We start from the raw sequence: 26,883 nt of genomic DNA, 5'->3' as shown, positions 1-26,883 counted from the left end.
AGGAAGACTTTCATATAAATCCAAGTGCCAGGAATTACGCGTGAACTGATTTGTGTGCAGAGATGAGCAGAGACGACTGAATGATTTCCAGCTCCGTGCCAAGAGCCTGGCTCCCCATGGTTTGCCTTATTGCCTCCCTTTCTGAGCCGAGCAACCGGTCCAGAAACGCTAAGTTGTATTGAAATGGCAAATGCTGCTTTGAAACACTTCCATTTGTACAGGTAGTCCATAGAAAGTCCTGCTTCCTAAGCATGGGGGAAATGGGAGGCACCCTCACTCGTATCCCCAGGTGCTGCCTGACACCCCCTGCCCTTCCTGGGACCCCCGCTACAGCTTTGCCCCCCGCCAGGCTCCATGCTCCTTCCTGCCATTTCTCTCTGCTTCTCACTACGCTCATCGACTTGGGTCAGAAGGATCTGACACAAATTCCTTCCACCAAAACCGCTCTAATTCCTGAGCCACTCGCATTTGCATTCAGTCTGGGCAGAGAAACAAAACCCGTAGCTCCGGCAATGGGAACCCTGGACGCTTTTAGCTACCTGATCACACGCAGGGCTGGAGCGAGCCATGGTTGCGGCGAGAGGTTGAACATACCACGAGTGATCCCTGACAAGCTTTCTGAGCCAGGGAGAGAAACACGGGAGAGATTTTGCAAAAAAAGAGAGAAGACCATTGCCATGGTGAAGGTCCCCATCTCGAATCCCCAAGCAGCGGCGCACCAGTGCACGAAGGCTGGCAGCCCCCCGAGGTGTAATGCCTGAAACCCACTCGGCACCGACTTTCAAAGCCCACGTGAGCCCACGAGACTCTCACAGACGCTGCGAACGGCTTTTTTTCCCATGCTGCAGCCTCCTGCCTATCTGCCTCATCCAGAAAAGGTGCTGGCAAACAGGGGAGGGCTCCAAAAAGCCTCAGGATTATGTTTAAGGAAGGGGAAAATCGCAGATCTGAGCATGCGCTTGGCCAACCTGAGGCAGAGGAGGCCGGGGCTGCTCGGTGGGCCGAAGGGCCGCCATGCAGGAGCAGGCTTTGCTGAGGGGGGATGCTGACCCCGCACGGGGATGCCGGACTGGATCACGGGGGCTGGGAGAGCACACCAGGCTTGCAGCGAGGGCTGGGTTTTTATTTTTAATCGTCAGGGCAATCGTCCCCGGGAGCAACGACCGAGGGCTGCGGTAGTTTCTAGAAGTTCAGAAATGGGGTCTGGGTGGCTCTGCCGTCCCGCCCGCGGCTGTGGTGACCGCCACCACCGCCGGGCAGCGCTGAGGGAGCTGAGGCGGCCCCGCGCCCCTCGGGCGGGCAGGGCCCGCGCCCAGCGCCCGCGGACGGGCTCCCCGTTATCTCTCCCGCCGGTGGGAGCCTGCCCCGGGGCCTGAAAATGCCTTTTATCGACCCAAAATACAGGGGCGGCGCGGGGGGGGGGGGGGGGAGGGGAGTGTGGGTGGCTGAGGGGAAAGCGCGCGCCCGCCCCGCGCTGCAGCACCGCGCGCACCGCCCGCTGCAGCGCCGGGCACGCGCCGCGCCCCGCGCCGGGCGTGCTGCAGCGCGGCGGAGCCCGTCCCGACAGGCGTGGCGGGCGCCCAGTGAGAGGAGAGCTGCGTGCCGACAGGCGGGCGGGGCCTGCCAATGAGCGCTGAGGAGGCGGGGCGAAACGGAGAGGCGGGGTTTGGAGGGTAGCGTGTGGAGGTTGCTATGGCCGTGGCTGGAGAGCGGCCGCACCGCGGACCAATGGGCGAGCGCGCGGCGGCGGAGGGACGTGGCCGTCGCCCAATGGAAGTGCGGCGGTCGGCGGCAGCGGGGCGGGGCTGGCGGCGGCGGCGAGCGGGGGGCGGAGGGCTCGGTGTGGCGCTAAAGGAGCGCGGCGGGAGGGGGGCGGAGCGGCGCGGGTGCTGAGGAGCCGGGCGAGCGGGGCGAGCTCCGGGGCACGGCGGCGGCCGGGCGCTATACAGGTGAGGCAGCGGGGCCCGGCGGCGGCCCCCGGCTCCGCGGGGCGGAGGGGGGGAGTGGGCTCGGCGGGGGCGCGCGGCCGGGCCCGCCCGCGGTGGGGGTGGGGCGGGGGCGGCGGGCCCGGCACACAAAGACCCCCTTGTGCGGACCGCGCCGCCCGCCCGCGCCGCCGCGTCCCCCCCGCCGCATCGCTGAGGGGAAGGTGGCCATTTTATCCCTCTCTTGCAGCCTCCGGGAGGGGCGGCGGCTGGGCGGGGGGCGCCGGGAGGGGAGGGGAGGGGGCCCCGCCGGGCCGAGCGGCCCCGGCCGCCTCCTTTGTCCGCCGGGGCGGCGGCGGGGCCCGCGGCCCGGCGAGGGGGGCTCGGCGGCGCGAGGGCGGGCGGGCAGCATCAGCCCTGGGCGCTCGGGGGCGGCGCGGCTCCTGCGGCTCCTCGGGCTGCCCCTGTCCTTGAAAATGCCCGGGCTGCGCCGAGGGATGCCACTCCCCGCCGCCGCCGGGGCTCCCCGCGCCCCCCTTTTGTGTAGCGGAGCGGAACGGGGAGCGTGCGGAAGGGTTTTTCTGGTTTGGTTTTTTTCTTTTTTTTCCTTTTTCCCACTAGTCGCTTTTTGGGAGTGCTGGATTCCTGCATGATAAATGTGCTCATTTGTGTATTTCATTTGAATGCTATTGTTAACAGAGGAGCTTGGGTAGAGTAAGCTGCAACTTGCTTTGCTTCTGCAGAGGGTCTTTTATGATGGGCCCTGTGGAATCAAAAGCCGAAGCGGAAAAATGACCCTGACACTGGCTGTGATCCCCTGATGATAGGTGTGTTCCTCAGGAACTGGTATAAACTCAGTCCATGCATTCATGTGAGTCTTCAGCCTTTAATCCCCCTGGGGAACAATACCGATGAGTTTTGTCATACGAGTTTTATCTGACCTTTAGGTTTTACTACATCTTGATGCACACAGCTGAGAGAGCTTATCATAAATGCGTTTGGCTGTCTGTCACACTTGGCCAGGGAGCTTGCAGGGGCCTGACACCGAGGTGCACTTGCACACGGGGGCAGCGATGGTGTTCCAGGTCTCTTTTGGCACTTCAGCTGGGTTGTGGCACAGCGGAGACAAACAGCTATCTGAATGGGGATTGAAGGCTCGGATATTAAATCTGTGGGCTTCTTGAGCTAACTGTAGCATACGTTGACTAATTTATTTGTTCTCCTGGCTGAGGAGTCCAGCTATCACTTAAGGTGTCCCCTCAGTGATTCCCTCTCACTTCACTGAATTTTTCTCTCAGAGGCTCTTCTAAAATACTTTAAATGTTGAGTCATTGCCTCTTGATTTGAATTAAGCAGTCAGTAGAAAACGGTCTGCTCCTCAAACCTCTGAAGGGTTCAATGACTTCATGCTTACTCTACATTAAAGTTGGGCAACGTAACAGATGTCCGTGCCGTAGATGGAGATGCAACTATTGTATTTAATTACAAGTTCTTCTGAGGCTGGGTGTGTTGCAGGACCTCTTCCATCAGGGTGCATACAGTAGGACGAAAGATGACAAATGCAGTTTGCGAAACCTTCTTTGCTTTTGAAGCTAGCCTTTAGGTTACCTGCTGGAAGAGGCTACCATTAGCTAATGCAGCATTCTTCAGCAGAAAAGATCTAGTGTGTGAAAAGACAAGATATTGAATGACCTGAGTACTGGGTGTCAGGCTTGACCTCGTTGCTCCTCAGGCAGTTACAGATGAAACTGCTAGCTCCAGGAATCCTGGATGAGACAGTATTATTAACTAGGGATGTGGTGGCCCCTCTTTGATAGAAGCAAATAGGTAAAATAAGCATGCAGGTGCTCTTGTCAGCAGTTTTTCTTTCCCTTTCAAATCACCTATGACTCCGTAGGAAAGTCTGACAGCAGTCCTTGCTACGTCTTGAGCCTCAAGGTAAACTTGAGATCTGGAGACATTTTTCTAGACTATGGTAATGTCAGCGCTCATGACTGAGGAAGCTGGCTGTAGAAATGCAGTGTCTTACGTTTTTCATGAAGAATATGAGCAAGGTTTAGCTAGCTTAATGGCTTGCAGAAGCCCCAAGTGTCTCAAGTTCATGTCTGTAGTTGAAAATCCACATTTTGAAACATATTCTCGCTGCCTTCTGGTTACTGTAGTTAGCTATCCACTGAACATCTTTTATATTTTTGTATCTTTTTTTACTGGTCAATTGAAATTGAGTTTCCTGGCAAGCTTTTGTGAAATTTGCTGCTCTTCCTTATTTAAGGACAGAAGATGGATGCATATGTCTTTCTGCTTGTAGTTCTCACATTGATTGTGATATCTCTTCATAGTTGGTGCACAATTAAAAACAGTTTATATAGAGTTTGCTGTACTGGGTCTGCGATTATACTTGACAGGTCACTTTAGCTTTTATACAACAGTTGGTTTATTCAGAGGGCTGCTGTGTGAACAGGGGTGCTCAGTTGTATAGCAACTTCTTTAGACCATGGAAGAAATTAACATTGTTTCATCATCAAGAGAAGACACACGTATTAGTGATAGATCATTTAATTGATGTGCCGTAGCTCCATCTATTTGTTAACCAAGAATATGGTATGTTAAATACTTTTTGCCTTTTTTTCCTCTCCAATTTACAGGGTAACTGATAGTGGACACCTTCACTTCCTACAATGGCACAGAGATCTGGACAGGAAGATCCGGAGAGATACCTCTTTGTAGACAGGGCTGTAATCTACAACCCTGCCACCCAGGCTGATTGGACTGCTAAAAAGTTGGTCTGGATTCCTTCAGAGCGCCATGGTTTTGAGGCAGCCAGCATCAAGGAGGAAAAAGGGGATGAAGTGTTGGTCGAACTGGCAGAGAATGGAAAGAAGGCACTAGTCAATAAAGATGATATTCAGAAGATGAATCCTCCCAAGTTCTCGAAAGTGGAAGACATGGCAGAATTAACCTGTTTAAATGAAGCCTCTGTATTGCATAACTTAAAGGATCGGTATTACTCTGGGCTCATCTATGTAAGTACTAATTATTAGATTCATTGTGGGTGCTAATTCAGCCAAACTTATCTGATTCCCTTTCCTTTACTTACCTGAAATGTAGGAAGCAGGTCTTGACTTTGATCTCGATAGTCTAAATACTTTGTGTCCCTAGCATTTAGATTAGGCCAGGGTCATTTTTCCGCACTGTGTATAGGTCAAGAACTCTGTTGTCATAAAACAAATAATAAAAATTCTCCTGTGGAAATAATTCTGCAAGCATCTTTCAAAAATAGAATGCTAAATGGCAACTCTGGGTGCTTAGCTCATGCCGCTTGTTAGAGCGCTTGCCTCAGACATGCTTAACTGATACAGTGAATAGTATCAAATGGCTTGTTTGAGCTGACGAGAGATTACAAAACCTAACTTTGCTGAATTACTGTTGTTTAATTGCTCATATGAATAAGCCTATATCTTGCTTTAACTTGCTGCACGTTAAAAATGATAATGAGAGCCTATGCTATTATTTAAAAGCTGAAGTTGGAGAGTGCTAGGAATGCAAAATGTCTTTTTGGAATCTAATATCAACTTAGTGGGCCAGGAAAGAATGTGTTCAAGTGCTTAAAATAAACCAATAAGATAAAGCTTTCTTTTTTTCCAGTGGTCTTGAGGCACTAATTGGGAACATCTGGCTTATCACCCTCTTTCTATAGAGTTAGAAATCACAACGCCATTGATGCTGCTTTTGACCCCGTTCCCTCCTTGAACAATATTAAATGAGTGTCTGTGGCGTACAGTTAAGAGGAGCTCCTTGTCTCTTGGCAAACTGATTGCATAGTGACTTGTTGAGTCACAGTGTCGTTGAGAGCTGCAAGTAGACTTTCTATCTTAAAAGAAACTGGAACATCTGCTTAAATGCTTGGCTCATTTTAATAAACACTTGTTCTAAAGCTTAAATCTATTTTGTTTAGTTCCGCTACTTAGTTGGCTCACTTTCCCTTCTGTCTAGGCATTCACGGGCTACCTTTTTTGCTTGGCCCTTGTTAATATTTAGACTTATTAAAAATTGTATGCAACTTCAAAATGTTTGTGTTTGTGCTTCCTTGTCAGTTTCCTGTGTGGGTTTTTGGCTTTTACTTTTCCAAGGCCTTGCACTGAGACCCTTATGGCAGAGCTCAGCAAAAAGTACTTCTGGAATGATTCCTGCAAGCTTATAAGTAAACTAATTGCATAATTAGGAAGGACCGGATTGAAAATTAGAAGTAAACAAGTTGATAGGTCAAAAGTTTTCAGTGTATGTATCAATCATAATGCTAGTTGTTAAGAAATTCATTGCAATTATTATAACCATGTTTCATTATGAAGGTTAAAAGCTGAAGGCATTAAAGGTCAAAGCAAGCTCTAGTCCAAGGACTCTGTAGAGTAAACATAGCCACAAGTGCTTCTGGAGGATGGTATTGAGAACCTGTCACTCTTCTATATACACAGATGATACAGGACTGTTACTTTGGGTGGCTGACAAATTAAAAAAACTCTGCTTTGTGAAAGGCTGGCATATTGTATAGATGGAGTTAAGTGACATCCTACAGGTGACTTGCCTCTTTTTTTTTTTCCCCCTCTTGCTCCGCCTTCCCCAAAAGGTGTTTTCTGCTTTCATTCTTTAACTGTTGCAGCAGACTCTAAAACTTGGCTCCTGGCGCTGCGATGCTGCTGTTGCACTGGAGGATTACTGCATCGGTATATTACTAATGACCTCCCCTGCCCTCGAGCTGGAAGAATTTGGTTGGGATCAAGAAGCTAATGGGTCTGTTGGCCTTCACTGGAGGCCTGAGTTACAGGAACATTGCTGGAGGATGCTACCGTTACCAAGAATAATGTTGCTATGCAGCTGTAATAATGGCTTCTTGTTTGAAATTAAAACTTAGCTTATGTTTTGAAGGGAGGGGAAAAAGCAGTTGTGAGTGCTGTTAGGGCAGAGGCTGAGCATTGGCAAAGATCGACAGGCCACAGAGAGAAACTTCATCAAGAGCATGAGCTGGTGGGGTTTTTGGTGCGGTTCTGGTAGGGATCTCTGCTGGGGATCCCTAAAGTTCTTGAATGTGGCACTAGCCTTGCTCCTGCTGACAGCACAGCCTGGAGCCATCGCACTACTGGCCTAACCTGCTGACATTTGCTTGGCGTGAAGGAAAGAACCATGGTTAACTGAGCTGGTGAAGGGAATTATGGTGGTTTGGCCATGACAAGGGTCAGTTAAAGGTCTGTTTTGATTTCTAGATAGTGCTCTTGTAATAACCAAACAGAAATCGTGCATTTTGGTGTTGGTCTCAAGTAGTTAAGATGGAGGTGGTGAGTCTGTTTTGGTGTCCTGTAATTCACAAGAGGCAGCATACAGTGTTGCCTTTCTAGGAAGTCGAAGATGAAAGACTGTCAACTGAAGTAGATACATGTTTGCTTTCCATCCCTAGAAGGGAAGCAAACAAGCTGAGGGACTTGGTCAGGGGGTCTAGTCATCGGTCTATAATCTACCCCTTCAAGATGACACTGCTGGAGGAACAGTGAGGGCTGACTAAAGCGATGCCCCTCGGCATGACCTGGGCAGTGATGCTCATCTCATCAAGAAGAATTTCAAGTAACATCTAAGTAGGGATGGTGAGGAATTTCTGGAACCTCTAGCATTTCTGATGTCTGCCAAGTGGCATGATCTTGGCCTCTCGGTTGCATTACTACTGTGCTCTGGGAGATGAACACAAATGGAGAATTTGGAAGACCCATGGCTTGTAAAAGCATGATGTCAGTCCTTGGAGCTGTCTTTATTTCTGGTCTGTTCATGACTGCACAGAAGATGAAAGGTAGCAGTTCTTGTACAGGTCCTGCTGGGAAGAGTGGTGGGAGTGTAAACTACGATCCCAGTTTTGCTTTGGGAATGAAATAACTTCACTTCTTGCTCCACTTTTAACATCACCTGTTCCATTTCTTGACACAAAATTTATTTTGAGTATAACTGAAGAATATATTAAAAAAAATTCTTTCTCAGAGAAGCTGTACTATCTTTGCAGAGCCTTTTGAAGGACACTATGCATATATATATTTTCACCCCTGAGCATGGGGTAAATCTACCATCATGACTTCTTGCACTTTTCTCCTTAACCCGTCAATGACTAAGCATGATCCTGAAGAATCTGAGTCCCTGAGACAATCTCTGCTCACGTTTGAGGCTTGATTTTCATCAAGTGCAAGTGTTGGTTCTGTGAAGGTGTAGCCATCTGCAGCAGGGTTTTTCTCATTACTTCTACCTTTGGTAGGAGTTACCACTCTTCCATGTGTTTCATACCTGAATCTTTTCAAATTTTGTGCTTTTCTAGGGATATCAACATTTCTTATGGTGGGGATGTATCACTTGAGTCACTAATACTCTAAATTGACCTCTCATGTCCTGCTGCAGCGGCAGGTTCTCGTGGGTTTTGGTTACCTTACATGCTTGTTAACTGTCAATTCTTCAGCTTCATATAAAACTTTCCTGTTCTGCCTGCTCTGCTTTAGAGTGGCCAGCTTTAAAACTAGCTTCAGTCTGTATTTAGTAATATTCTTCATAGCTGTAGATCAGAAACTGGAGGTAGCTCATTTTAAGGGTATCCAGGAGGAATACCCAGAGGTGTAGAAAGTCCTTTTAATGTTTGGAATAGACATGAGTTTGCTCAGACTGGTTTTGTGGTGGTTCCTGAATATCCTTATAGCACGATGAACTGAGTTTCAGATATCATTCTGGGGGCATTGCTTTAAGAAAGGAGTCTAGTTGTCAGAGGTTTTGGGTCACCAAGGTCTGCAGACTGCGTGAAGAAATATCTTTATTTTTATAAGACCTGCATGTAAAATGCCACTGTGAAGGCTTCTGTATATCTGCCACTACTATTTTGGTTTCTGCTTACGTCATGTCAGCAAAATATGGTTTCATGGGGAGGGAATCTTTGAAATGGCCAATGAAATGGAGACATCCACCAAAAAGAGTAGATATTAGGGGTCCATCAGCCTTGTATGCCGCGAAGTTCCCAAGACCACGGTTGCTTTAGTACTTTGTGATAAGCTGTGATGGGCAAGATTTCTGCTCTAGTAATTCTCTTTGTCACTGCTTCATGAAGTCTGGGGTTTCTCATGAACCCTCTTCCATACTCTTTGTGGTCCAATATGGTATCTGAACATAGGAAATCATTGACTTCAATTTTTAAACTGCTCTGCTGATAGCTGTAAGGTTCAGGTGCAGTTTTGTTTGTGACATCAGTTTGCCTTTGGGAGTGTGTGTGAAGCCCAGCTGGAGAAGTAACTTCGGCTGTTGAGCTATAGGTGTCTCCTTCAGCTGGAGTCCTGGGAAAGGGAGACACTTGAAATAGGTCTCTGGTTTTGGTGGGACAGGATGGGTGTGGTGGGGGTGATACACAAGGCAGAGGATTTAGTCTGAAAATAAAGTGCTGGGGGAACAGATGCCATACTTGACAGTATGGAGGGGAGAGATACTTGGGTGCTTTGATGGAGAGCTACGGCTCAGGTTTGAAAGCTGTAAAGGAGTTTCTGGTGTAGGAAGAAGTGTGTGTATTCTCCAACTTGATCTCTTTGCCCTTCAACAGCGTATTAGCTCAGCTTATATATAGGCATGTCAGTTATGTTCAAAATTAGGCTTCTACTCAAAGTTTACTACCCAAATTGACTCATAGGGCTGATCTGAAGGAAAGAACTGTGTCAGTATTTTTTTGAAGTGTTTAAGTTGTTTTTTACCATTTTGTTTTCTCTGTACCTGGAAGAGAGTGGCTAGTTAGTGTGCAGTTTGAGTCCTTTTCTTTCACTTCAGAGCAAGATGATTTGTGTTTTTTGAAGTCTGAATGTAAATTTTGAGATACGCTATACTATTCTAGAACTGCAAAAAGCAAAGTAGTCAGGAAGGTTCCTGATCACTCTAAGGAATGTTTCAGTGCTTTGTGAGGCAGCATTCTGGATATTATTTTCTTATTACTTTGAATTTCTTTTAGTATATTAAAAGCATTTTAGTTAATCAAAATACATCTAGCTGCATAGATTGGAAATGTAAATACCTCATTTCTACTTAAATGGAAAGCAACTTGTTCTTGATATTGCAGGCACTGGCTGGAATTGGAATGAATAAGCTAATGACTGTTAAGACTTTCAAGTCAGGGCTAGGTGACACTTTTTCCAGCCATTTAAAGCTCTGCTTTTGTGTCAGTACTTAGTTTGACAAAGACCCTTCCATTTCCCTTTTAAGGCATATTTAAAATGTTTATATGTTCCTACATACTGCATTGATGAATAACAAAACACAACTGTATGCTCATCTTGTTAACAGAAATATTATAACCACAATGGGTTTCTCCCTAAGTGCACTAGCAAACGCTAACAGAATGGATCCTGTAGAGGTTTGACACACCTTACTGATGTTCCAGAAAAGTGTTACATCTGAGTTGCAGATGGCTGTGCTTTATTGGCCTGACTGGTAAGGGCAGACTAATATCAGAGATGTTCCTGGATAAATAGTATGTTGTCTGCTCAATGGGTCTTTGAATGTTGAAATTTATCTTTTATAGCTGAAAAAAGGTATTGTCAGAAGTTCCCATTCCCATACCCAGTGCAGTAAGATGGAATGAAAGAATTGCTCACTCAAACATAGGGTGTAACTAAGCTACAGTAAAAACTAGGATATTAAAAATCCATTGGGCTTTATAAATATCTAATTAAAAAAATGTTGGCGTTGCCACATCTGTTCTAGTCCCAGTTCTCCTGGAGGAAGTCCGTTGCCCACAGCTGATTATGTGTAGGTTACTTGTACCCCCATAAATCATTGCAATTACTACTTAACTGCTTCCTGACCTCATTCAGTCAAAAGGATTAAAATTAATAGAATTTCTCAAACGCTTGACTTCTGTTAACCCATGTCAGTATCCAGATGGCCTCTTGCTTTGGTGTGACTGTCCATGGGATGTTCCCTGGTCCTGTCGGTTGCTGGTGAGCCCCTGACCTACGCTTGGGTGCTCACCTAGAACATTCCAGGTGGGGACACATGGCATAAGACGTCTGCATGCTGTGGATAAGGTCAAATTAGAGGTGACTGGTTTTGCTGTTCCTTGAGGAAGGACAAAAAGATGGTGAAGCACCCTTGAGGAGGGTGAGATTCAACTTCAAAGTCCTCCAAACTCTAATGAACTGTGCGTTATCTTCCCCACCCACTCCTCCACTTCTTTAGCAAAGACTTTTTCAAAAGGGTCGGGAACTGTTTATGTAAGGCTGAGAGCTCCTGGAACCTTGCTGCAAATTATTGCTCTCTGTATATAGGCCTACTGGGTTTTCTTTCTACCGGTAAAGAAGAAAACATACTTACTATTGTGCAATTAAAAATACTTCAGCAGATATTTTCTGATAATTACAAGTATTACCTCTGTAATTGGTCTGCAGCCCTGTGCTGCTTTCCTTTTTTTAATGTATTTTCCATTTCATTGGGGCAGAAGAGGGGAAAGAATGAGAAATATGCTGTAGTCCTCAGTTCCAGAGCCTGCTGTGGGTGGAAGCTCTTACAAAACTGCACTTGAGCTGTCTATAAGCTGTTTCTTCTCTTAAGCTGCTGCCTCCTGTGAGGCCAGCGTGTAACCTAGAACAATCTGTGTTGTTATATAAGCTTCTGTGTTCTAATTGCTTTAACTTTCTTGCTGGTCCAGTTGGGAATGTTTCACATCAATACCAGTCTTCGATACTCAGTAAAAGAACCTCCTAAAAAAACTCCATTGAGTTTTTACTTAATTTCATCTTTTCTTTAACACAGTCCAGTCACTGGATCTAGTACCTAATATATGGCAGAAGAAATGCTGGGGTTCAAATTATAAGGGCTGCTTTGACACAAGAACTTGTTTTTAAATTATCTCTGATTTTTGGAAGATTCATAAATGTGACCAAGATGAGAGAGTTCTGTGTAGGGTTTTAATTTATTAGAAATGTCTGAGGGATTTAAGGGAGGTGAATCAATGCCCTCCCTGCCCTCGTGCAAGCAGAGGTATGAAAAACTGCATGTTCTTGTCAACTATTGTGTTTTTAGAAAAAAGGTAGCTTAGCAGCCTGAAAAGGTGCAATAATTTGGATTATGGACTCATGTTGAAGCGCTCAGCAGAATGCAGTGTGCTGCACAGCACCCCTTCAAGCTGTATGCCTGCATCAGAGCTCACGGGAAGCCCGTTGGAAGCTGCCTGTAGAGCAGTCAAGCTCCAACATGCTGCTATACAGGAACCTTGAGAAAGGATATTAATACTTTTCTGGCCCTGGCACAACCTGCGATCATGTTTTACCTCTTAGCAGTTGCTGTGGCTGAAGCAGTCGTGCTGTCTGAGTGGCTGTGGCACAGAGCCTGTCTGTCTCCGTGGTGGTGAGCTGACTGAGCCGGAGCGTAACCTGCACTGCTGATCTCATGTTGGGCTTTCTGTCTTTAAACATGTAACCTGAAGGCTATAAATGTGAAAATACAGTACTAGTGCACCTCCTCTCTTCAGTGCTAGCTGTAGAGAACATCCATAGATAAGTCTGCTGAAGTTGGGCTGTGCTTTTTCTTTAATAGCTTGTGTATGTGATGTGCTCCTTCCCTTCCTCATTCGCTTCATGCACAGCTTTTACTCTTCAGTTGCCCTGAATAAGTTAGTGGCTGTCGTCCCCCAGCCTCTGTCTGGCTGAGGGACGAGCTCAAACCTTGAGCTGAGGTTCCCATTACCCTGCAGGGGGTTCCTCACCCTGTTGGCACCCTTGACTCCAACTTCTTGGGTGCTTACAGGACTTACTGTTTTTTTTATCTAGCAGTTTGAGCTTGTACGGCGATGTCTGGGAGAAGTTCTGGGTTCCAGTCTTGACTGTGCCCTGGCCAAGGAGCATGGCCTTGGGGTGGTGGTGCGGGCACTGCTGTGGTGCTGGGGCAGCTGCGTGGGCCCTCTGCCGCTGCCCCGAGGGGAGGTGGGGCTGTGGGCGGGGGGTGGGTACCTTCTGTGCAGAGCAGAGAGTGTGTTCCACCGCAGGCCACAGCCTTGCTTTCCTCCCCTTTGAGACTGAAGAGCTGCCTGCCCTTCTTCTAAGGCTTGAATTTAAGATTGGATAACTGCCTCATATAGGGGGGAAAAGGGGAGTGCATGAGAAAACTGTGTCAAACTCAGAGGGCTTGATAGGTCTTGGAGTGTGAATGGTGGGTCCGTAACCTCAGGAAGTGAAACCAAACAAGAAAATGCTTTGATGATGCAATTGATAAATCTAGAGAATGTGCTCTACCCAACTGGTATATGGGATACTGCCTAAAACTAGCTTTCTAGGCTAGAAACTGCTGGTTTATATTTCAGGTAACAATAGGAGATGTCTAATGCTAAACTTCAGCTTAATTATTTATGTAGTAATAGAGTAAATCTGTCACTTCCTATATTTGAAGAAATAGAGAAATGTTGAGCCTGGGTACTAAGGTGAGGCAAACTGATCGCTACAAACTCTGCAAATTTACCCCCATCTTGCTAGCGTGCTCTGAAGTGATGCTTTAAAGAGGCCTTTTGATGTTGCAGCAGGAGAAACCAACTTAAGTCATAACAGCATATTCCTGATGCAAGAACTGTAAAGCTGAGCTATTAATCTAAGGAATCGTACAAGCCTTTTGACACTAATACCGGCGTTTGTGTCTACGCAGTGAAGGTTTGATGTGGTTTTAAGGGAAGACAGGCCATGAAAACCTTTCTTGCTCTGGAGCCCATGCTCCAAATTTAAAGCCTAAATTCCCACGTGCTTTCACCTGGAAACAATGTGCGCTCTGTTTGCCAGTAGTTCGCTTACATATACCTTTTTCTCGGGTTGCTTACTGCGAGGAATATAATGTAGTTTTCAGATAGGCCAGTGCCAAGAACCTGAACTCTGCAGTCTGGGATAGCTTACCAAAATCCAAATTACTAAATGATATGCTACTGGATAAAGGCTTGTAAGCATCTGGAAACATTCAAACTCTACAATTAGTGTGCTGAAGGAGAGTTTGTATAACAAGCCTCTGTCAGAGCACTGCTTTACTATTTGTCTCTGGAGCCTTGCCTAGAGACTGTGCATTCCAACATGCCTTATTGCTGTTGTTTGATATTGTCTATATCCTGTTCCTCGGTAAAGCAGAGAGGTGTGTGTTTCAGGCAATTAGCTTGTTTGCAGCTGATCACGTGCTCTCAAGGTAAATAAGCATCCTTGCTTGCCTTTATATTCTTAATGTATGTACCTACTTCTGTCAGCTGAGAAACTAATGAAACTTGGATCTTCATCCAGACTGGCTAGTTACTGCAGGTCTTCAGCCCTTAATCCGAACTGTAATTCAGATCTGACGGTCTCGGCAAAGTCTGTGTGCTGCAGAACAGAGAGGAGATGCAGGGCATCGCTCTGCCCCTTCAGCGTGCCTGAAAGCTCTGGGCATCTTTAACGGTTACATGGTGGCATTCATTAAGGAGGGTGTCCATCTGTAAGGCAGGTGTGCAAGTATTCCTGCTAGTTCTGTCTATGGCTGATCACCAAGAAGCTTTTCAAGGTGTGTAAAACAATCTCAGCCTACTTTTGATGTCTTCAATTTCCATGCAGAAAGCCTATACTTCCAACCTGCTGTCTTAGAGTAATATACTGGTATTGTTTTATACAGCTGTTTTATAACTGCAAGTCTGACTTTTGTACCATTTACCTCTCTCCCAATTAAATTTGACTCAATAAAAGCATCCGTTCTGTGTTTGTGCCTACCGAGCCACTAAAACAACCCACCAATATGTTCATACTTTGCTTTCTGCGACAGATGGGGGTCAGGAGACTTGGGAGCCTTGTGGGAGAACTAGGTTCCATCTTCCTTTGAATAAATTAAGGCTGTACAGTGTGGTGATGCTTTGAAGAAAGTGAGATGAATTTTTTTAACTCTGCAGGGAAGCTGCAGGAGTGTTAACTGAGTGACAAACGAGTAGGAAATCAAGGTGTTGGAGGTTGAGATGCTGCATGTGAAGAGCTATGTCATGACACAGGGATAAAAGCCTCTTCTTTAGGTTTAGTTTCCCATAAATGAACCCCAGCACTAGTGAAAAAGAATTTTGTGCTTCATAACTTCTAAATTGGCCCTGTTCAATATAGAGCCTCTTAAATTAATGCTTTTTGTTTACCCAGGACACTTGCTGGCCTTTCTCTAGATTGGCTAGGTTATGTTGGCATCTAGCTGGACTTTGTGTATTCTGATCGTTCCAGGTTCACTGATGCATCCAGTTACTGCATCGGGAGATAGTCTAGAAAGACTTCCAGGTTGGGTATCCTCAACAGAGGGCTGAAGGATTAAGTTTGTTTTTTATAAATTATTAATTCTTTAGGTAGCTAAATAGTAATAACACTTACTCTGTGATTGTGGGGGGGGAATTAAAATATGCCAAAGCAACTGGGGAGAGGTGGGAAGGATAATCTTCAAATAGCTGTTATTATCCTAGCACTTAAGATATATGATTTTTTCTTTATACTTACCAGATCAGGTTATTTGTCTGGGGAAGGGCAGTGATACTGGGGTGGGGAAAACAATTTTCCTTTGAAGATAAAAGGAGCAAAACAACTGATAAGTTTTAGATGAATTTGCGGAGAAACAGGTGTTGCTCTTGAAAGAGGGTGGCTGTAATACAGGTATTATATGCAGCAATACCCTTACAGCTTAGCCATTAGTCGCCATGTTGAGAGTTCCTGTCCACAGTAAGATACAGAACAGCAGCCCACAGAGACAAATTGCAAGTCTCTGAAACTGGGTGGGTGAAAAACAAACCATGGCTCAGAAGTGCTGCTGGATGAGAGTCCAGGATCACCCTGGAGGGAAGCGGTCTGCTGGCTCCAGCAACTGTTCACGCCGTTACACTGGTCAGAGGGTGTGCTGGGACAGATCTGGAAATGGACTTTGGCTGTGTGAATTCTTTTGCTCATTACTAGCTCTCATCTGCAGTCAGCCAGAAACAGTTTTTTTTTTTTTTATTAGATGTGGCTGTAGCAGAGAAACACAGCATAGGTGCTGCTCAGTGATTTCTGAGCTGCTTGTCATACAGTGGGCTTGGTGAACACGTGCCTTTCTTCTAGCTATCCTTGTCTGAAGACTAGAATGGAAATCAGGCTTGTGGTAATTCTTGATGCCTTCATGTCACCCGTAGTAATTGTAGATGAGATGGGTGACCTCAGCTGAGCATGATGGGGAGGACGGCTGGCTAGGAACATAGATCCAGTATTTATCAGTTAATTGGCTCCTTGCTCAGTTGTACCACGCTATTAAAACAACTGTCCTGCCTTCCCTCCCCCCACAGTGTCACTAGTGGCCATGAATGGGTTTGGTCAGGGAAATGATTCTACTACCAACCAATTCTTTTTGAGATTTTTCTTCAGTAGTATCCAGCCAAGTAAGTTACTGCAAGGGCACTGATGCTGGCAGGAGGGACAGCAGTAGGAACAGGAGGCTGGGGAGGACCTGCCTGCTTGCCAACAGCCCCATGCTTACATTGAGTTAATGACTGATAAGTTGTTCTTTATGCTTGGGTCAGTTGACCTGATAACATCTGTTTCCTTTCTCTTGAGAAATAAATTACCTTATTACCAAAGATGTTTGGCTGGGTAAGGCACTGCAGGTGCCTATCGTCCAGCAGATCTGACCAAAGCGGAGATATTATTTTCCTATAAGAACATACAGCGTCCTTATGTCAGGACATCTGGCATACAACCAAGTTCTTTCTTTACTGATGGTGCTCCTGATTCAATTCAGAGATCATCTTCTGTCTGTCTCTTCAGAATCCCTTGTAGGTGTAGAAAGAACAAGGTACCTCTTCCTCTGAAGAAAATCTTTTATATATTAAAAAAGCAGATCAGTAGTTTCAGCTACTCTGTTCATAAAAATGTACCAGCAATATTTTTTAAATGGACAAATGTTGTAAGAATCATGAGCTACCTGCTCAGTACTGTGGGCTCTCAGCAGCTGTTAACGCTGTCTGCTTACTGTCTCCATTCCTTCCCTCCTCTCAGCCTGCAAAGGTAAGAAACACAGGTTTCCTGACATTCAGAAAGATACTGCCCATTTCTGTCAAAATGGGGTCTCTTCCTGTGCTATTAAAGGTGTGAGTAATATTAAAGACCAAAAAGAATACACTTTCAAAGCCTGCGATGAAAAAAAGTTGAATAGAGAGATTTTGCTTTCTTAAAAACCATCAGTTTAGGTTGATTCTGAAAAGGCAAGAGCCACCCGGCTGCCTTGGTTCAGGGAAACACCATGGATTAGCTCTTTTTTGCATGATGCAAAGCTGTCTGTCTGTGAGCTTAACCTTTGATCCCTAGTAAGGCCCATACAGCCAGGCCGGGCTCATCTGTCCCTCCCAGATAACAGAGTGTGAGCGGCTGACTGTATGAATTGTCCTTCCCTATATATTTATATAACTTCCTTATATGTAACTTCTATGGAGCAGAGATTGAACTGTTCTGAAGTAGTCTTTGATACTTCAGTCACAGGGAAATGTGGACCTGTACGTATCGTTTGCAATGCGTACTCAATTTTGTAAAATTTCAGACGTGTTTTGACTAAACGGAAATGCCTCAGTAAGGGTCATTGAAATAAGGAAGGTAAAATTTGTGCTTGAGTTTCTTGATGTTATAGTAGTCCTGGTAACTTCTGTTCAGTATCAGCTCTAAAAGCAGGCTATGAAATGCCTGCAGTGCCAGCTGCCTGCCTATCCATCAGCTAGGGTGGGACAGTGGAGGGAATGACTTCTCTAGGAAGAGACTGCTTTGGGATTGGGAAAGGCTGACGAGCAGGAAAAGCATACAGATATGAGAAAATAGTAGGATAGTAGAAATAGTGGTGGTTGGAAATAGGCTTTTTTCTTATCAAAATCTCAAATACTCTAGTAAATAATTATCAGTTCCTTCAAAAATGAAAAAAATAACTTTGCACATTTTACTGAAGGAGTTGAACGTAAAAAGATGTCCATAAATCCTGTAACTTGGCAAATGGAAGAGAGCTTTATTTGTGGGAAAGAGGTGCTCTGCTTCATATTTATTCACATTTATTATCTTTAAATTGCTTTTTATGCAGGTAATTAAGGAGTCTTTTAAGGGAACTAGAAACTAATAATTTGAATGTAAAATGTACTTTGAGTTGCTTAATAAAAAGGACCTCAATTTTGTTCATAGGTAAATATAGAACCTGTAAAAAAGGTTTTCTCTATGGCTCTATTTCAATACTGCTTACTAACAGAAATGTTTCTCTTTTTTTGTTTAAGACCTATTCAGGGCTGTTCTGCGTAGTTATAAATCCTTACAAGAACCTCCCGATTTATTCAGAAAACATTATCGAGATGTACAGAGGAAAGAAGCGCCATGAGATGCCACCGCACATTTATGCAATATCTGAATCTGCATATAGATGCATGCTACAAGGTAAGAATTAGTTACATGTTACTTAACGGTTAGTTAACAACTCTTTGTAGTGTTCCTAAAACTCTGGAGCTTCGTTGTGCAGCTTTATAGTAATTTATAACATGACCAGAACTTTCTCCAGTACTTAGAAGGGGGAGCAAGGTTTCTTATCTAGAACCTTAGACTTTCAGAATAAAAATAACCTGGAGACTGACCCCTGTTGGCATACTTGTCTGACCTTCTGAGGCACAGAAGCAAACTAAGATGACTAGGAAGTGTACTGCGCCAGCTGGTGGCACTGGAAGTTGTAGTAGAAATACTCTCTTCTTAAAAAAAGAGATAAGATTCATGTTAAAAGACGTTCGTGCACTGGCTTTGAATGAAGGAAGAATGAAAGTGTGATTGAAAAGTGAAAGCTAAAGTATGTTACTGATTTGTCTCTCTGATTCTATAAAAATGTTGGTGTTTTGGCAGCTGACAAATAATCTGAAGTGACAATGAAACAGTAGGATGTTTGAGTTCAAAAAGAGGTCAGGGGAATGATTAACCTTGAAGGTTTTGGTTTTTTAAAATTTTTTTTCCTCCAAACCAGTATAGGGCATGTATAGTATAGGGACTAGAGAAGAAGTTTATGGTGGGCACGTGCTTTGAATTTTGGCTTTAAGGCTGTGCTGGACAAATATGAAAACTGTGAAGCTGGCATTCTATAAATATGTTGAAATAAACAGATGCTGTTGAACTGGATGCTGTTGTGGTTGGAAAGCTGCCTGGTGGAGAAGGCCCTGGCGGTGCTGGCTGACAGCCGGCTGGGCATGAGCCAGCAGTGCCCAGGTGGCCAAGGAGGCCACCAGCCCCCGGGCTTGTGTCAGCACTGGTGTGGCCAGCAGGAGCCGGGCAGGGATGGGGCCCCTGTGCTCGGCCCTGGGGAGGCCCCACCTCGAATGCTGGGCTCAGGTTTGGGCCCCTCGGGACAAGAAGGGCCTTGAGGGGCTGGAGCGTGTCCAGAGAAGGGCAGCGGGGCTGGGGCAGGGTCTGGAGCACAAGTGTGCTGGGGGGCGGCTGAGGGGGCTGGGGGGGTTTAGCCTGGAGAAGAGGGGGCTGAGGGGAGCCCTTCTCGCTCTCTGCAGCTGCCTGAGAGGGGCTGGAGTGAGGGGGGGGTCGGTCTCTGCTCCCAAGTCACCAGTAACAGGACGAGAGGGAACGGCCTCAGGCTGCGTCAGGGGAGGTTTAGGTTGGATATTAGGGAAAATGTCTTCCCTGCGAGAGTGGTCGGGCCCTGGCACAGGCTGCCCAGAGAGGTGGGGGAGTCACCATCCCTGGGGGTGATCAAAAACCCTGTAGACGTGTCAATTCAGGGCATGGTTTAGGAGGCCTGGGGGTGTTGGATTGATGATTGGACTTGATGATCTTAGAGGTCTTTTCCAACCTTAATGATTCCATGATTCTAGTAAAATTGTGCTTTTGACGTAGCATGTTGGAAAGACATACTATCCAATATTGGTTCATATTTAGGTGGCTGTTCTACTGATCTGGAAAGAGGACCATGTTGTATCTGGAAAAGTGTGTGTAGTGAAGGGGCAGGTCTGAAGAACTTACCGTGTTTTCTGCTGTAGACCTGGTATAGATGTGCTGGAAGTTGATTATAAGCTATTTGACCTAGTTCACATAAACTAAGAAAACACTGTTTCTACTACCAGGTTAACCAACTGTTTAAATGTAAATCTTTAAAAAAAAAGACATTTCCTGTCTTTAAATAAACTGCTGTAAGTCTTTCTTCAGTTGCGCTTTTGTCTTTAGGGCTGCTTAATAATAAACTACAGGTTGCTGGATTGCTGAGTGCTCTTTCACCCCAGAAGAAACTATGCTATTGCCACTGAGTGGGGTGATGCAGGGGCAAGCAATGGAAGAAAAGCAAATTGGGGCCACCAAGAGTTGTCACACCTTCCAATGGGTAGTAGGGGCTCTGTTTTTGTGTGTTGTTATGAAAGAAAAACTGTGGCCTCTTTACCAGAACAGCAGCCTCTAACAGCTTGGATCGGAGGGTCCCTAATAAGAAGTATATGTGAAAGAATGGAGTAAACCTCCTTTTAAGGAGTTTATTCCTAGCAGTCTCAAGAGGTCTGTGGGTAAGGGCTTCCCACTCTAAAAGCACAATATCTTTTAAAATTATCTCAAACTTTTGAAAAGTTCTTGAGACAAGTGTCCTCTAATAAAGTAAGTCAATGTCAGGAGTTATCAGACTTCAGGTGCTCTATATACTTGTTCACGTACCATGCCAGTACTGATTTAGATCTCTGGAGATCTTGCTACATGTACAAATTTTACTATTTTTGGAAGATGAAATTAAAATTTTCACATGATGGTTTATGTTTGGTTACAGTCTTGTTTTCTTTCTGTACTGATATATGGAGGCTTATATTTTGAATCAAATCTCTGTTTGTGTCTTTCTGTGCTTGCTTTCTTTTTTTATATTGATTTTTTTGAATTCCTTTCATTTGGAAGAATGAAGTCATAGATTGGAGTAAGAATAGATTAAACTATACAAGAGGGTCAGTTTATTAAGGAATAACTTAAAATCTTAACTAAATCTGTGTTTCCAGTGCCCTTCCCCTGTACGGAGCGACTCCCTGTTTATTTCAGCAAGTGACTGCAATCAGCCAGTCAACTTTATGTGGATGGTTAGCCTTCACAACTGCATTGACAAGGAGAAATAAAAACTCCAGAACAGGCGTTAGCAGTTTTGTGCTTGGCAAATATTTTACTAAGCAAACTGTTCTTGCCTGATTGGGTTGGATCACAGGAGGAGACCTCCAGAAGAAAACAGTGCTGCTCCTGAATTTATAATGGACTCATGGAGCTGTTTACAGACACTACTTTCCGTAGGGGGAAGGTGGTGTACAGACTTCTTTTGGAGGTATGCTTGCCTGAAGTATGAGACTCGCGGCTATTTGTATTGATTTTATACAATCACCCTGGCTTTACATAGCCTTGTGACACAGGGATTGGTCATGATGAGAATGGCTAGTGAGTATTTGTCTAAAGCGGGCAAGTGGAGAAGTCTGGTCCTTGCTCTGCTCAGTGCTGGTCCCTCTCTGCTTCCAGAGCCTCTAGATGGGACCTGAGGCAGAGAGATGAAGAGTCACGTCAGGGAACTGAATTCAAGTCTCCATATAGATAAAACTTGCAGTTACAACAGCTGAGGTTTTCTAGTCATTCGGTCATCAAATAATACTTAACAGTAGGAGATTATTACAACATTGAACTTATTTTCTGGTTATCAGTGATTATCTGGTTATCACAAGGTCAGCTACTGAGTGTGCATCGAATTCGGTAGGGAAAGCTAGGTTTTCCCCCCTAGACAGGGATTTAACGTAATGCCCAAAATGGCCTTAATCTTGTAACTGTGGCTTATGTTTTGCTAGGCTTTGTCTTACACGCTTTGTTTCATCAGTTTATCAGAAACTTTTGGCTAGTAGAAATAGGTCTCTAACCAAGCACTACTTTATTAATCAGTGCTTCAGATTAAGTCATCAGAGGCCTCTGCTACCATTTATTTGCAGCATGATCCTTGACCAAAATGCTTTTGCTGATAAGTTACTGACAGACAGTTATAACTATAAAACCGTTCTTCTACAGTTCGTGTCGTGTTTGTGCACGTAGTTGCTTTGGGAGGCAGAGATAGGATGGTAGGGAGTGGGGTAGGGAAGATTAGTTTTTCCAGGATTATTGCATATTCATAGATTTCAGTTGATATGAATGACTTTTGTTTCCAGTATTTGACACCTAGTGTTTGGTTTCAATTTCACGTTTGAATCCTAGTAATCACAGGAATGCAATTCCTTTGGATAATATGGCCATACCCTTACAGAAATACTTCAGCCACTGATTTACATCAATGAAAGTGGTTGGCTGTATTTTTCTGGCCTGTTCAGTGGTAATTTGTTCAGTATAATCATGTTTACTTTCCTTGTAGCTAATCACAAACTACTGATTTCTAGGTGTTAGATGTATTTATGCTGATTAACAGGATACCTGGACCTGAGCCGTGACTCTGAACAACCTGGTTCCTTAAAATGCAGTTTTTCTGTGCTGGCAACTGGGTACAGGGAGTAAACTGTTGTTCAGTATTGTAATGCTTTCATGCCTTTAATGCAGAACATGGATGCTTAGAGATCAAGTTTTTGTTGATCTGAAGTTGTGTGCTTAAAATAATATTTACGTTTAAACAACAAATCCTAGATTTCTGTTCTAGATTATGAAATCCAAAGCTTTTTTGGTCAGCATAAACAACTGATGCATATGCACCTTGATAGTTATTCCTTGTCTTAAACGTAGCTGGAAACACTCCATTTTGTTAACTGACGATAGAATCGGAGCACTGCACTTCGCAGTGCTCTCTGTTAGGAAGAGGTTGGATGGAAGCATTGCTGACTGCCAGTCATCAAACTGCTTCTCTATTCTTGTCCCCTGGAAGAATTTCCTGTTTAGGAGGACCTTCAGCCCTGCAGCCGTCACAGGTCAGCTCTCATTGTGCCCTTTAGCAGGGAGGACATGGGGCTGAAAATCTATTTCAGTGCTTGGAAAACATGGAGCACAAAGGGGTGGAGGGGAAGGGCTGTAAAACAGAACGTGTTCAAAGAAGGCCAGTTTGCTGTCTTGGAGAGGGAATAGTGTTCTCCAGAGAGATGTACTGAATTGGTGTAAGCTGTCAGAAGAAAGAGGGAGTTGAACAAGAGAATGATTTTTCAATGGCTGAGTGTTGCAGCTGAACAGTTCGGTGGTGGTGCAGTGTGGTGCGCTAGGGATTCGAGAGACAAGTTTTGCAAGGGAAAGCAAATGTCTTTGATTGCTTGATCTAAGTGTTGCCTTTTCTGCAAGACTTGTAGTAAAGATTGAGCGTGAACACAGTCTTATTGAAACCAAGCAAGACCTGGGGTGTGTTCTGGTTATGATAGTCAGGATTTCTCTTCAGGAAAAGGCTCATTACCTAGTGCCTTGACCTCAGAAGATAATAGCATGCAATTCAGCTTTACATACTGGATTTCCCCTGTCTCTCCCCTAGTAATTATTTTTCAAAGTAGTGTGGTAGTAGGGTAAGTGTTACTTCACAGGTGGTTTAGTGGATTTCTCCTGTGCTTTCTCTTCATTTTCCTAATGTTATGTTGAAGCAGTATATGCACATAACCCAGGGGCTTCTAGGCGCATTGAAACTGTGTAGCCCTGAACAGAAATGGAATGCATGAATGCATAGGGTTGGAGTGTTTCACAATAGAACGCTATGCTGAGCTTTTCACGGCTGCTGGGCGGTTGACATGGTCATAAGGAATTGGGATCCTAATCCCTGTGACAACATTGACCTTAATTCTGTTTGGTAATACAATTTGCAAGACTTGCTAGTGTTCTTCTGTACTCCTAAAAGTTATAGGCAGTAAGAAGAAAACATTTTGACAGGGACTAACATTTTCTTTAAGAAAACGAGTTCTGTAAGTCTAATAGCTCATCTGTGACTTTATTTTACTAGCAAGGGAGACTTGACTGTGTGAAAGCAGCACTAATGTAAATTTTTCTCTGGTGCCTTTACCATACTTGGCTTTCTCTTCTCCCTGCTCCCTTCCTATTCTCCCACTGTATTTCTAGAGGAAGTATGGCATTGTTTTATTGTGCCTCGTTATTCATTGACACTTAAAAGATCTTTGGAACAAATATTTAGGAAAACTTGTTTGCTTTTTGTTGCCAAAGACCAGCTTGCCTACTAATATTACTCTTGTATAATTATGCTTAGTCTCTCCTTTTTATCCTGTTTCCCTGAGGACATCTTGATGAGCACTAAATTAGCACTGATATTTTAGGACTGCCTTTAATCCTGTTGCAGAGAAGGTTTATCGGAAAGAGTGTAATGCGTGAAGCGAACAGTTGGTGTTGGAGAAGCCAGTACGGCCTACAGATGCAATACTTCTCTTAAAATCATCATATTGATCTAGATTTTCTTAGTTAATCTTGATGTAAGGCCTACTTTTGGGCACTTCCTCCCCACCCCCCACCAAAGATACAGAAGAAAGAACCGAAACTCAAATATGACAACTTTTTTCTTTAAAGGTCTATTAAATCTTCAAATGGAAGAGGAAAAAATTTCTCTGAGACTAAAAAGCCTGGGAGTGATGACTGGCATTCTCTGTTATGTGAGGCGTGCATAGAACCCCTTATATGTGCAATTAATATTGCACTTAATTCATTGCATCTTGACTTACTGAAAAATTGCCCAAAGCTTTTCAACTAGTTACAAAGTGCAGGATGGCAATCAAAGCACAACTAGCAGCCTGGTATGTGCAGTGTGAAGGGTTTATAGGTCTCTCTATTGTTACACTGATTTCTGTGTTTTTACTTTGTCCGATCAGGTTGGTGAGGAATATCAATACTTAGGTGACAATAACATTAACATCAGGATTGGTTTCTATCACATTCCCACTGGTATATACAGTGGTCTTAATGGTCAAGTGGAGAGAGATTCTTGAAGCAAGAAATTAAATAGAAAAAAAACCTGAAATCCATCATGCTGAAACTGGCTTCCGCCTCATTATTTTTGATTTTGAGGTAAAATGAGAAATGCTCCTGTCAGCTAAACCTATTGTGCAATATCACATCTCCTTCCCCTCGCTCTTCCGTTCTGTCTTTTGGTATTAAATCTGTGTGCTTCGGTGACTGCGAAGTTATTTTCATGATTTAAATTATCGGGCCTTGCTGGACCATCTCTGAATGACATCAGTTACTTACTGAATAAACTCAACTGAACTTGGTTCCTGGAACTAGATTACAGTATACCATCATGTCTTTTCCAACAGTAACAAAAAAGTTAAGAAAAAGTTTTAGTGCTTTAGGAACTGTTGTCACAAGCACTCATCTTTGTCTTTGTATCCATGGTCTTCACTGGTGTTCAACCTCAAGGTTACAAGCTTAATTAGGCATGATGATATTTACAGTAAACGACTCTTTTTCTTAAGGCTTAGTTGCTTAGAAGTGTTACTTGAAGTGGTTGACTTAAATTTTTTTGCGTAACTTCAAGAAGTAACTTTCTTACATTCAAAAATGAGCCCAGAATGACAATTGTTAACCAAAGAATTTGTAGTTTCTTTGGTTCCTTGGCTGTTTTCTCCCCACTTCTGAACTGTTGCGGCATATTTGCCAGTTCCATGGGGCTCTTTGGTTGATATTCTGACCAACTGATGATGATTTCAATTTTAAAACTTGCTATGCAAGCTGGCCTCATAATTGAATTGTGACTGTGCTAGCCTACAGACAGGAATTCAAGGCTAAGTGCATCCAACTTATGAAATCATTCATGAGATGAATCATTTTGTGCGTATTACTCAGCCAGCACCTGCTTCTACTCTGAAGCTTTAGTTTAATTTAAACTCCATTTATTTCTAGGTAGTTGTGAAATGGATAATTCACTTCTGCATGGCTTCAGCCTTCAGATGACACGCATCAAGACATTATTGCTTGTGTGACAAAAATTTAAATGTATTCTAATCCCGACAGCACGTTGCACTGTAACAGCACTGCTAGGTGTTGCGTGCTTTGCACAATAACTGCTTTTTGTCAGTTGTGCCTGCATTCCTCTGGGGCATTGAACCAAGAGTTTAGCTATGCTATAACTACTATGATAGCAATTGCAGTAGCTTCTTTTTCCTCCCCTTCCTCTCTACTGACATTTCTTTGTTATAGTCTGGCAAGGAAGCAACAAGAAGTAGGAGCAATTTTTATTGCTTAGCAAGTGGAGAGAAGCAGTGAGGGGCTGGTGGTGTTTTGCTCCTCCCCTTCAATAACCCAAGGCTCATCACTGGCACAATTGCTAATTTATATCTTGGGGTATATCTAGCTTCCTTTCACTTATCCATACTTGGATGCATTCAGGTATTTGGCTGCTTAGGGACTACTGACAGACTTTGTGTACCTTCCTCAGTGATTCAGAGTTGCAAGGTGCTGTGCACCTCTAGGATGCTGTTTCATAAAGCAAGGCGAATAAAAAAGCTTGTGGCTTTCTGAATACTCCAGGGCATTAAAACTCTTTATTCTGGGCTTCTTCAGAGTGATGGTAAAGCTGGTGAAACATGCAGTTATGTCTTTCGATGTGGGCCTGCTATGAAGTCGCTCAGGGAAGTTCTCAGGCTGGGAACATTCCTTTGAGGAGGACATCAAGGAATCTCAAACTGAAGGATTAGTAAATAGAAAAATGATGGTAGCAAATTGCACGAACCAGATTCCTAAGCTCGGAGACGGAATGGCTGACTGACGGTGCTGCACGTGACCATTTTGGCACGAGACGTTTGGTACCAAAGCACCCAGATGTTAGCTACTGGGTGCTGTCTCTTTGAGATTCCTTTTCAGATCTGGGAATTTGAAGAGCAGTATGCTCATGATCAGTGCCAAACATGTTGGTAGAAACTGTTCCAAAGTATAAAACTAGCCTTTTCAGGAACGTACATATGCATATAATCATATATAAGGCTCCATATGGCTTTTTAAGAGCCTCGCAAATG

At 44.3% G+C, this 26,883-nt stretch overlaps 1 protein-coding gene across 2 annotated transcripts in view; it reads left to right on the top strand.

Moving 5' to 3' along the window:
• The first annotated feature begins 1,858 nt into the window (after window positions 1-1,858).
• Window positions 1,859-26,883, top strand: part of MYH10 (myosin heavy chain 10) — a 108,025-nt gene continuing 83,000 nt past the window's right edge. Inside the window, exons 1-3 of one of the 2 annotated variants that reach the window (XM_075111409.1) lie at window positions 1,859-1,949; window positions 4,571-4,948; window positions 18,211-18,367. In XM_075111409.1, coding sequence (XP_074967510.1) covers window positions 4,604-4,948; window positions 18,211-18,367 — 502 coding nt within the window. In that variant the 5' untranslated portion in view covers window positions 1,859-1,949; window positions 4,571-4,603. Of the gene's footprint in view, window positions 1,950-2,735; window positions 2,753-4,570; window positions 4,949-18,210; window positions 18,368-26,883 lie in introns of those variants that run through there. The other variant, XM_075111410.1, reaches the window with a different exon arrangement.

The sequence above is a fragment of the Phalacrocorax aristotelis genome, chromosome 16, assembly GCF_949628215.1.
Source record: "Phalacrocorax aristotelis chromosome 16, bGulAri2.1, whole genome shotgun sequence".
Taxonomy (NCBI): domain Eukaryota; kingdom Metazoa; phylum Chordata; class Aves; order Suliformes; family Phalacrocoracidae; genus Phalacrocorax; species Phalacrocorax aristotelis.
The sequence above is the reverse complement of the archived record's forward strand: the minus strand, read 5'-3'. Positions and strand labels throughout refer to the sequence as shown.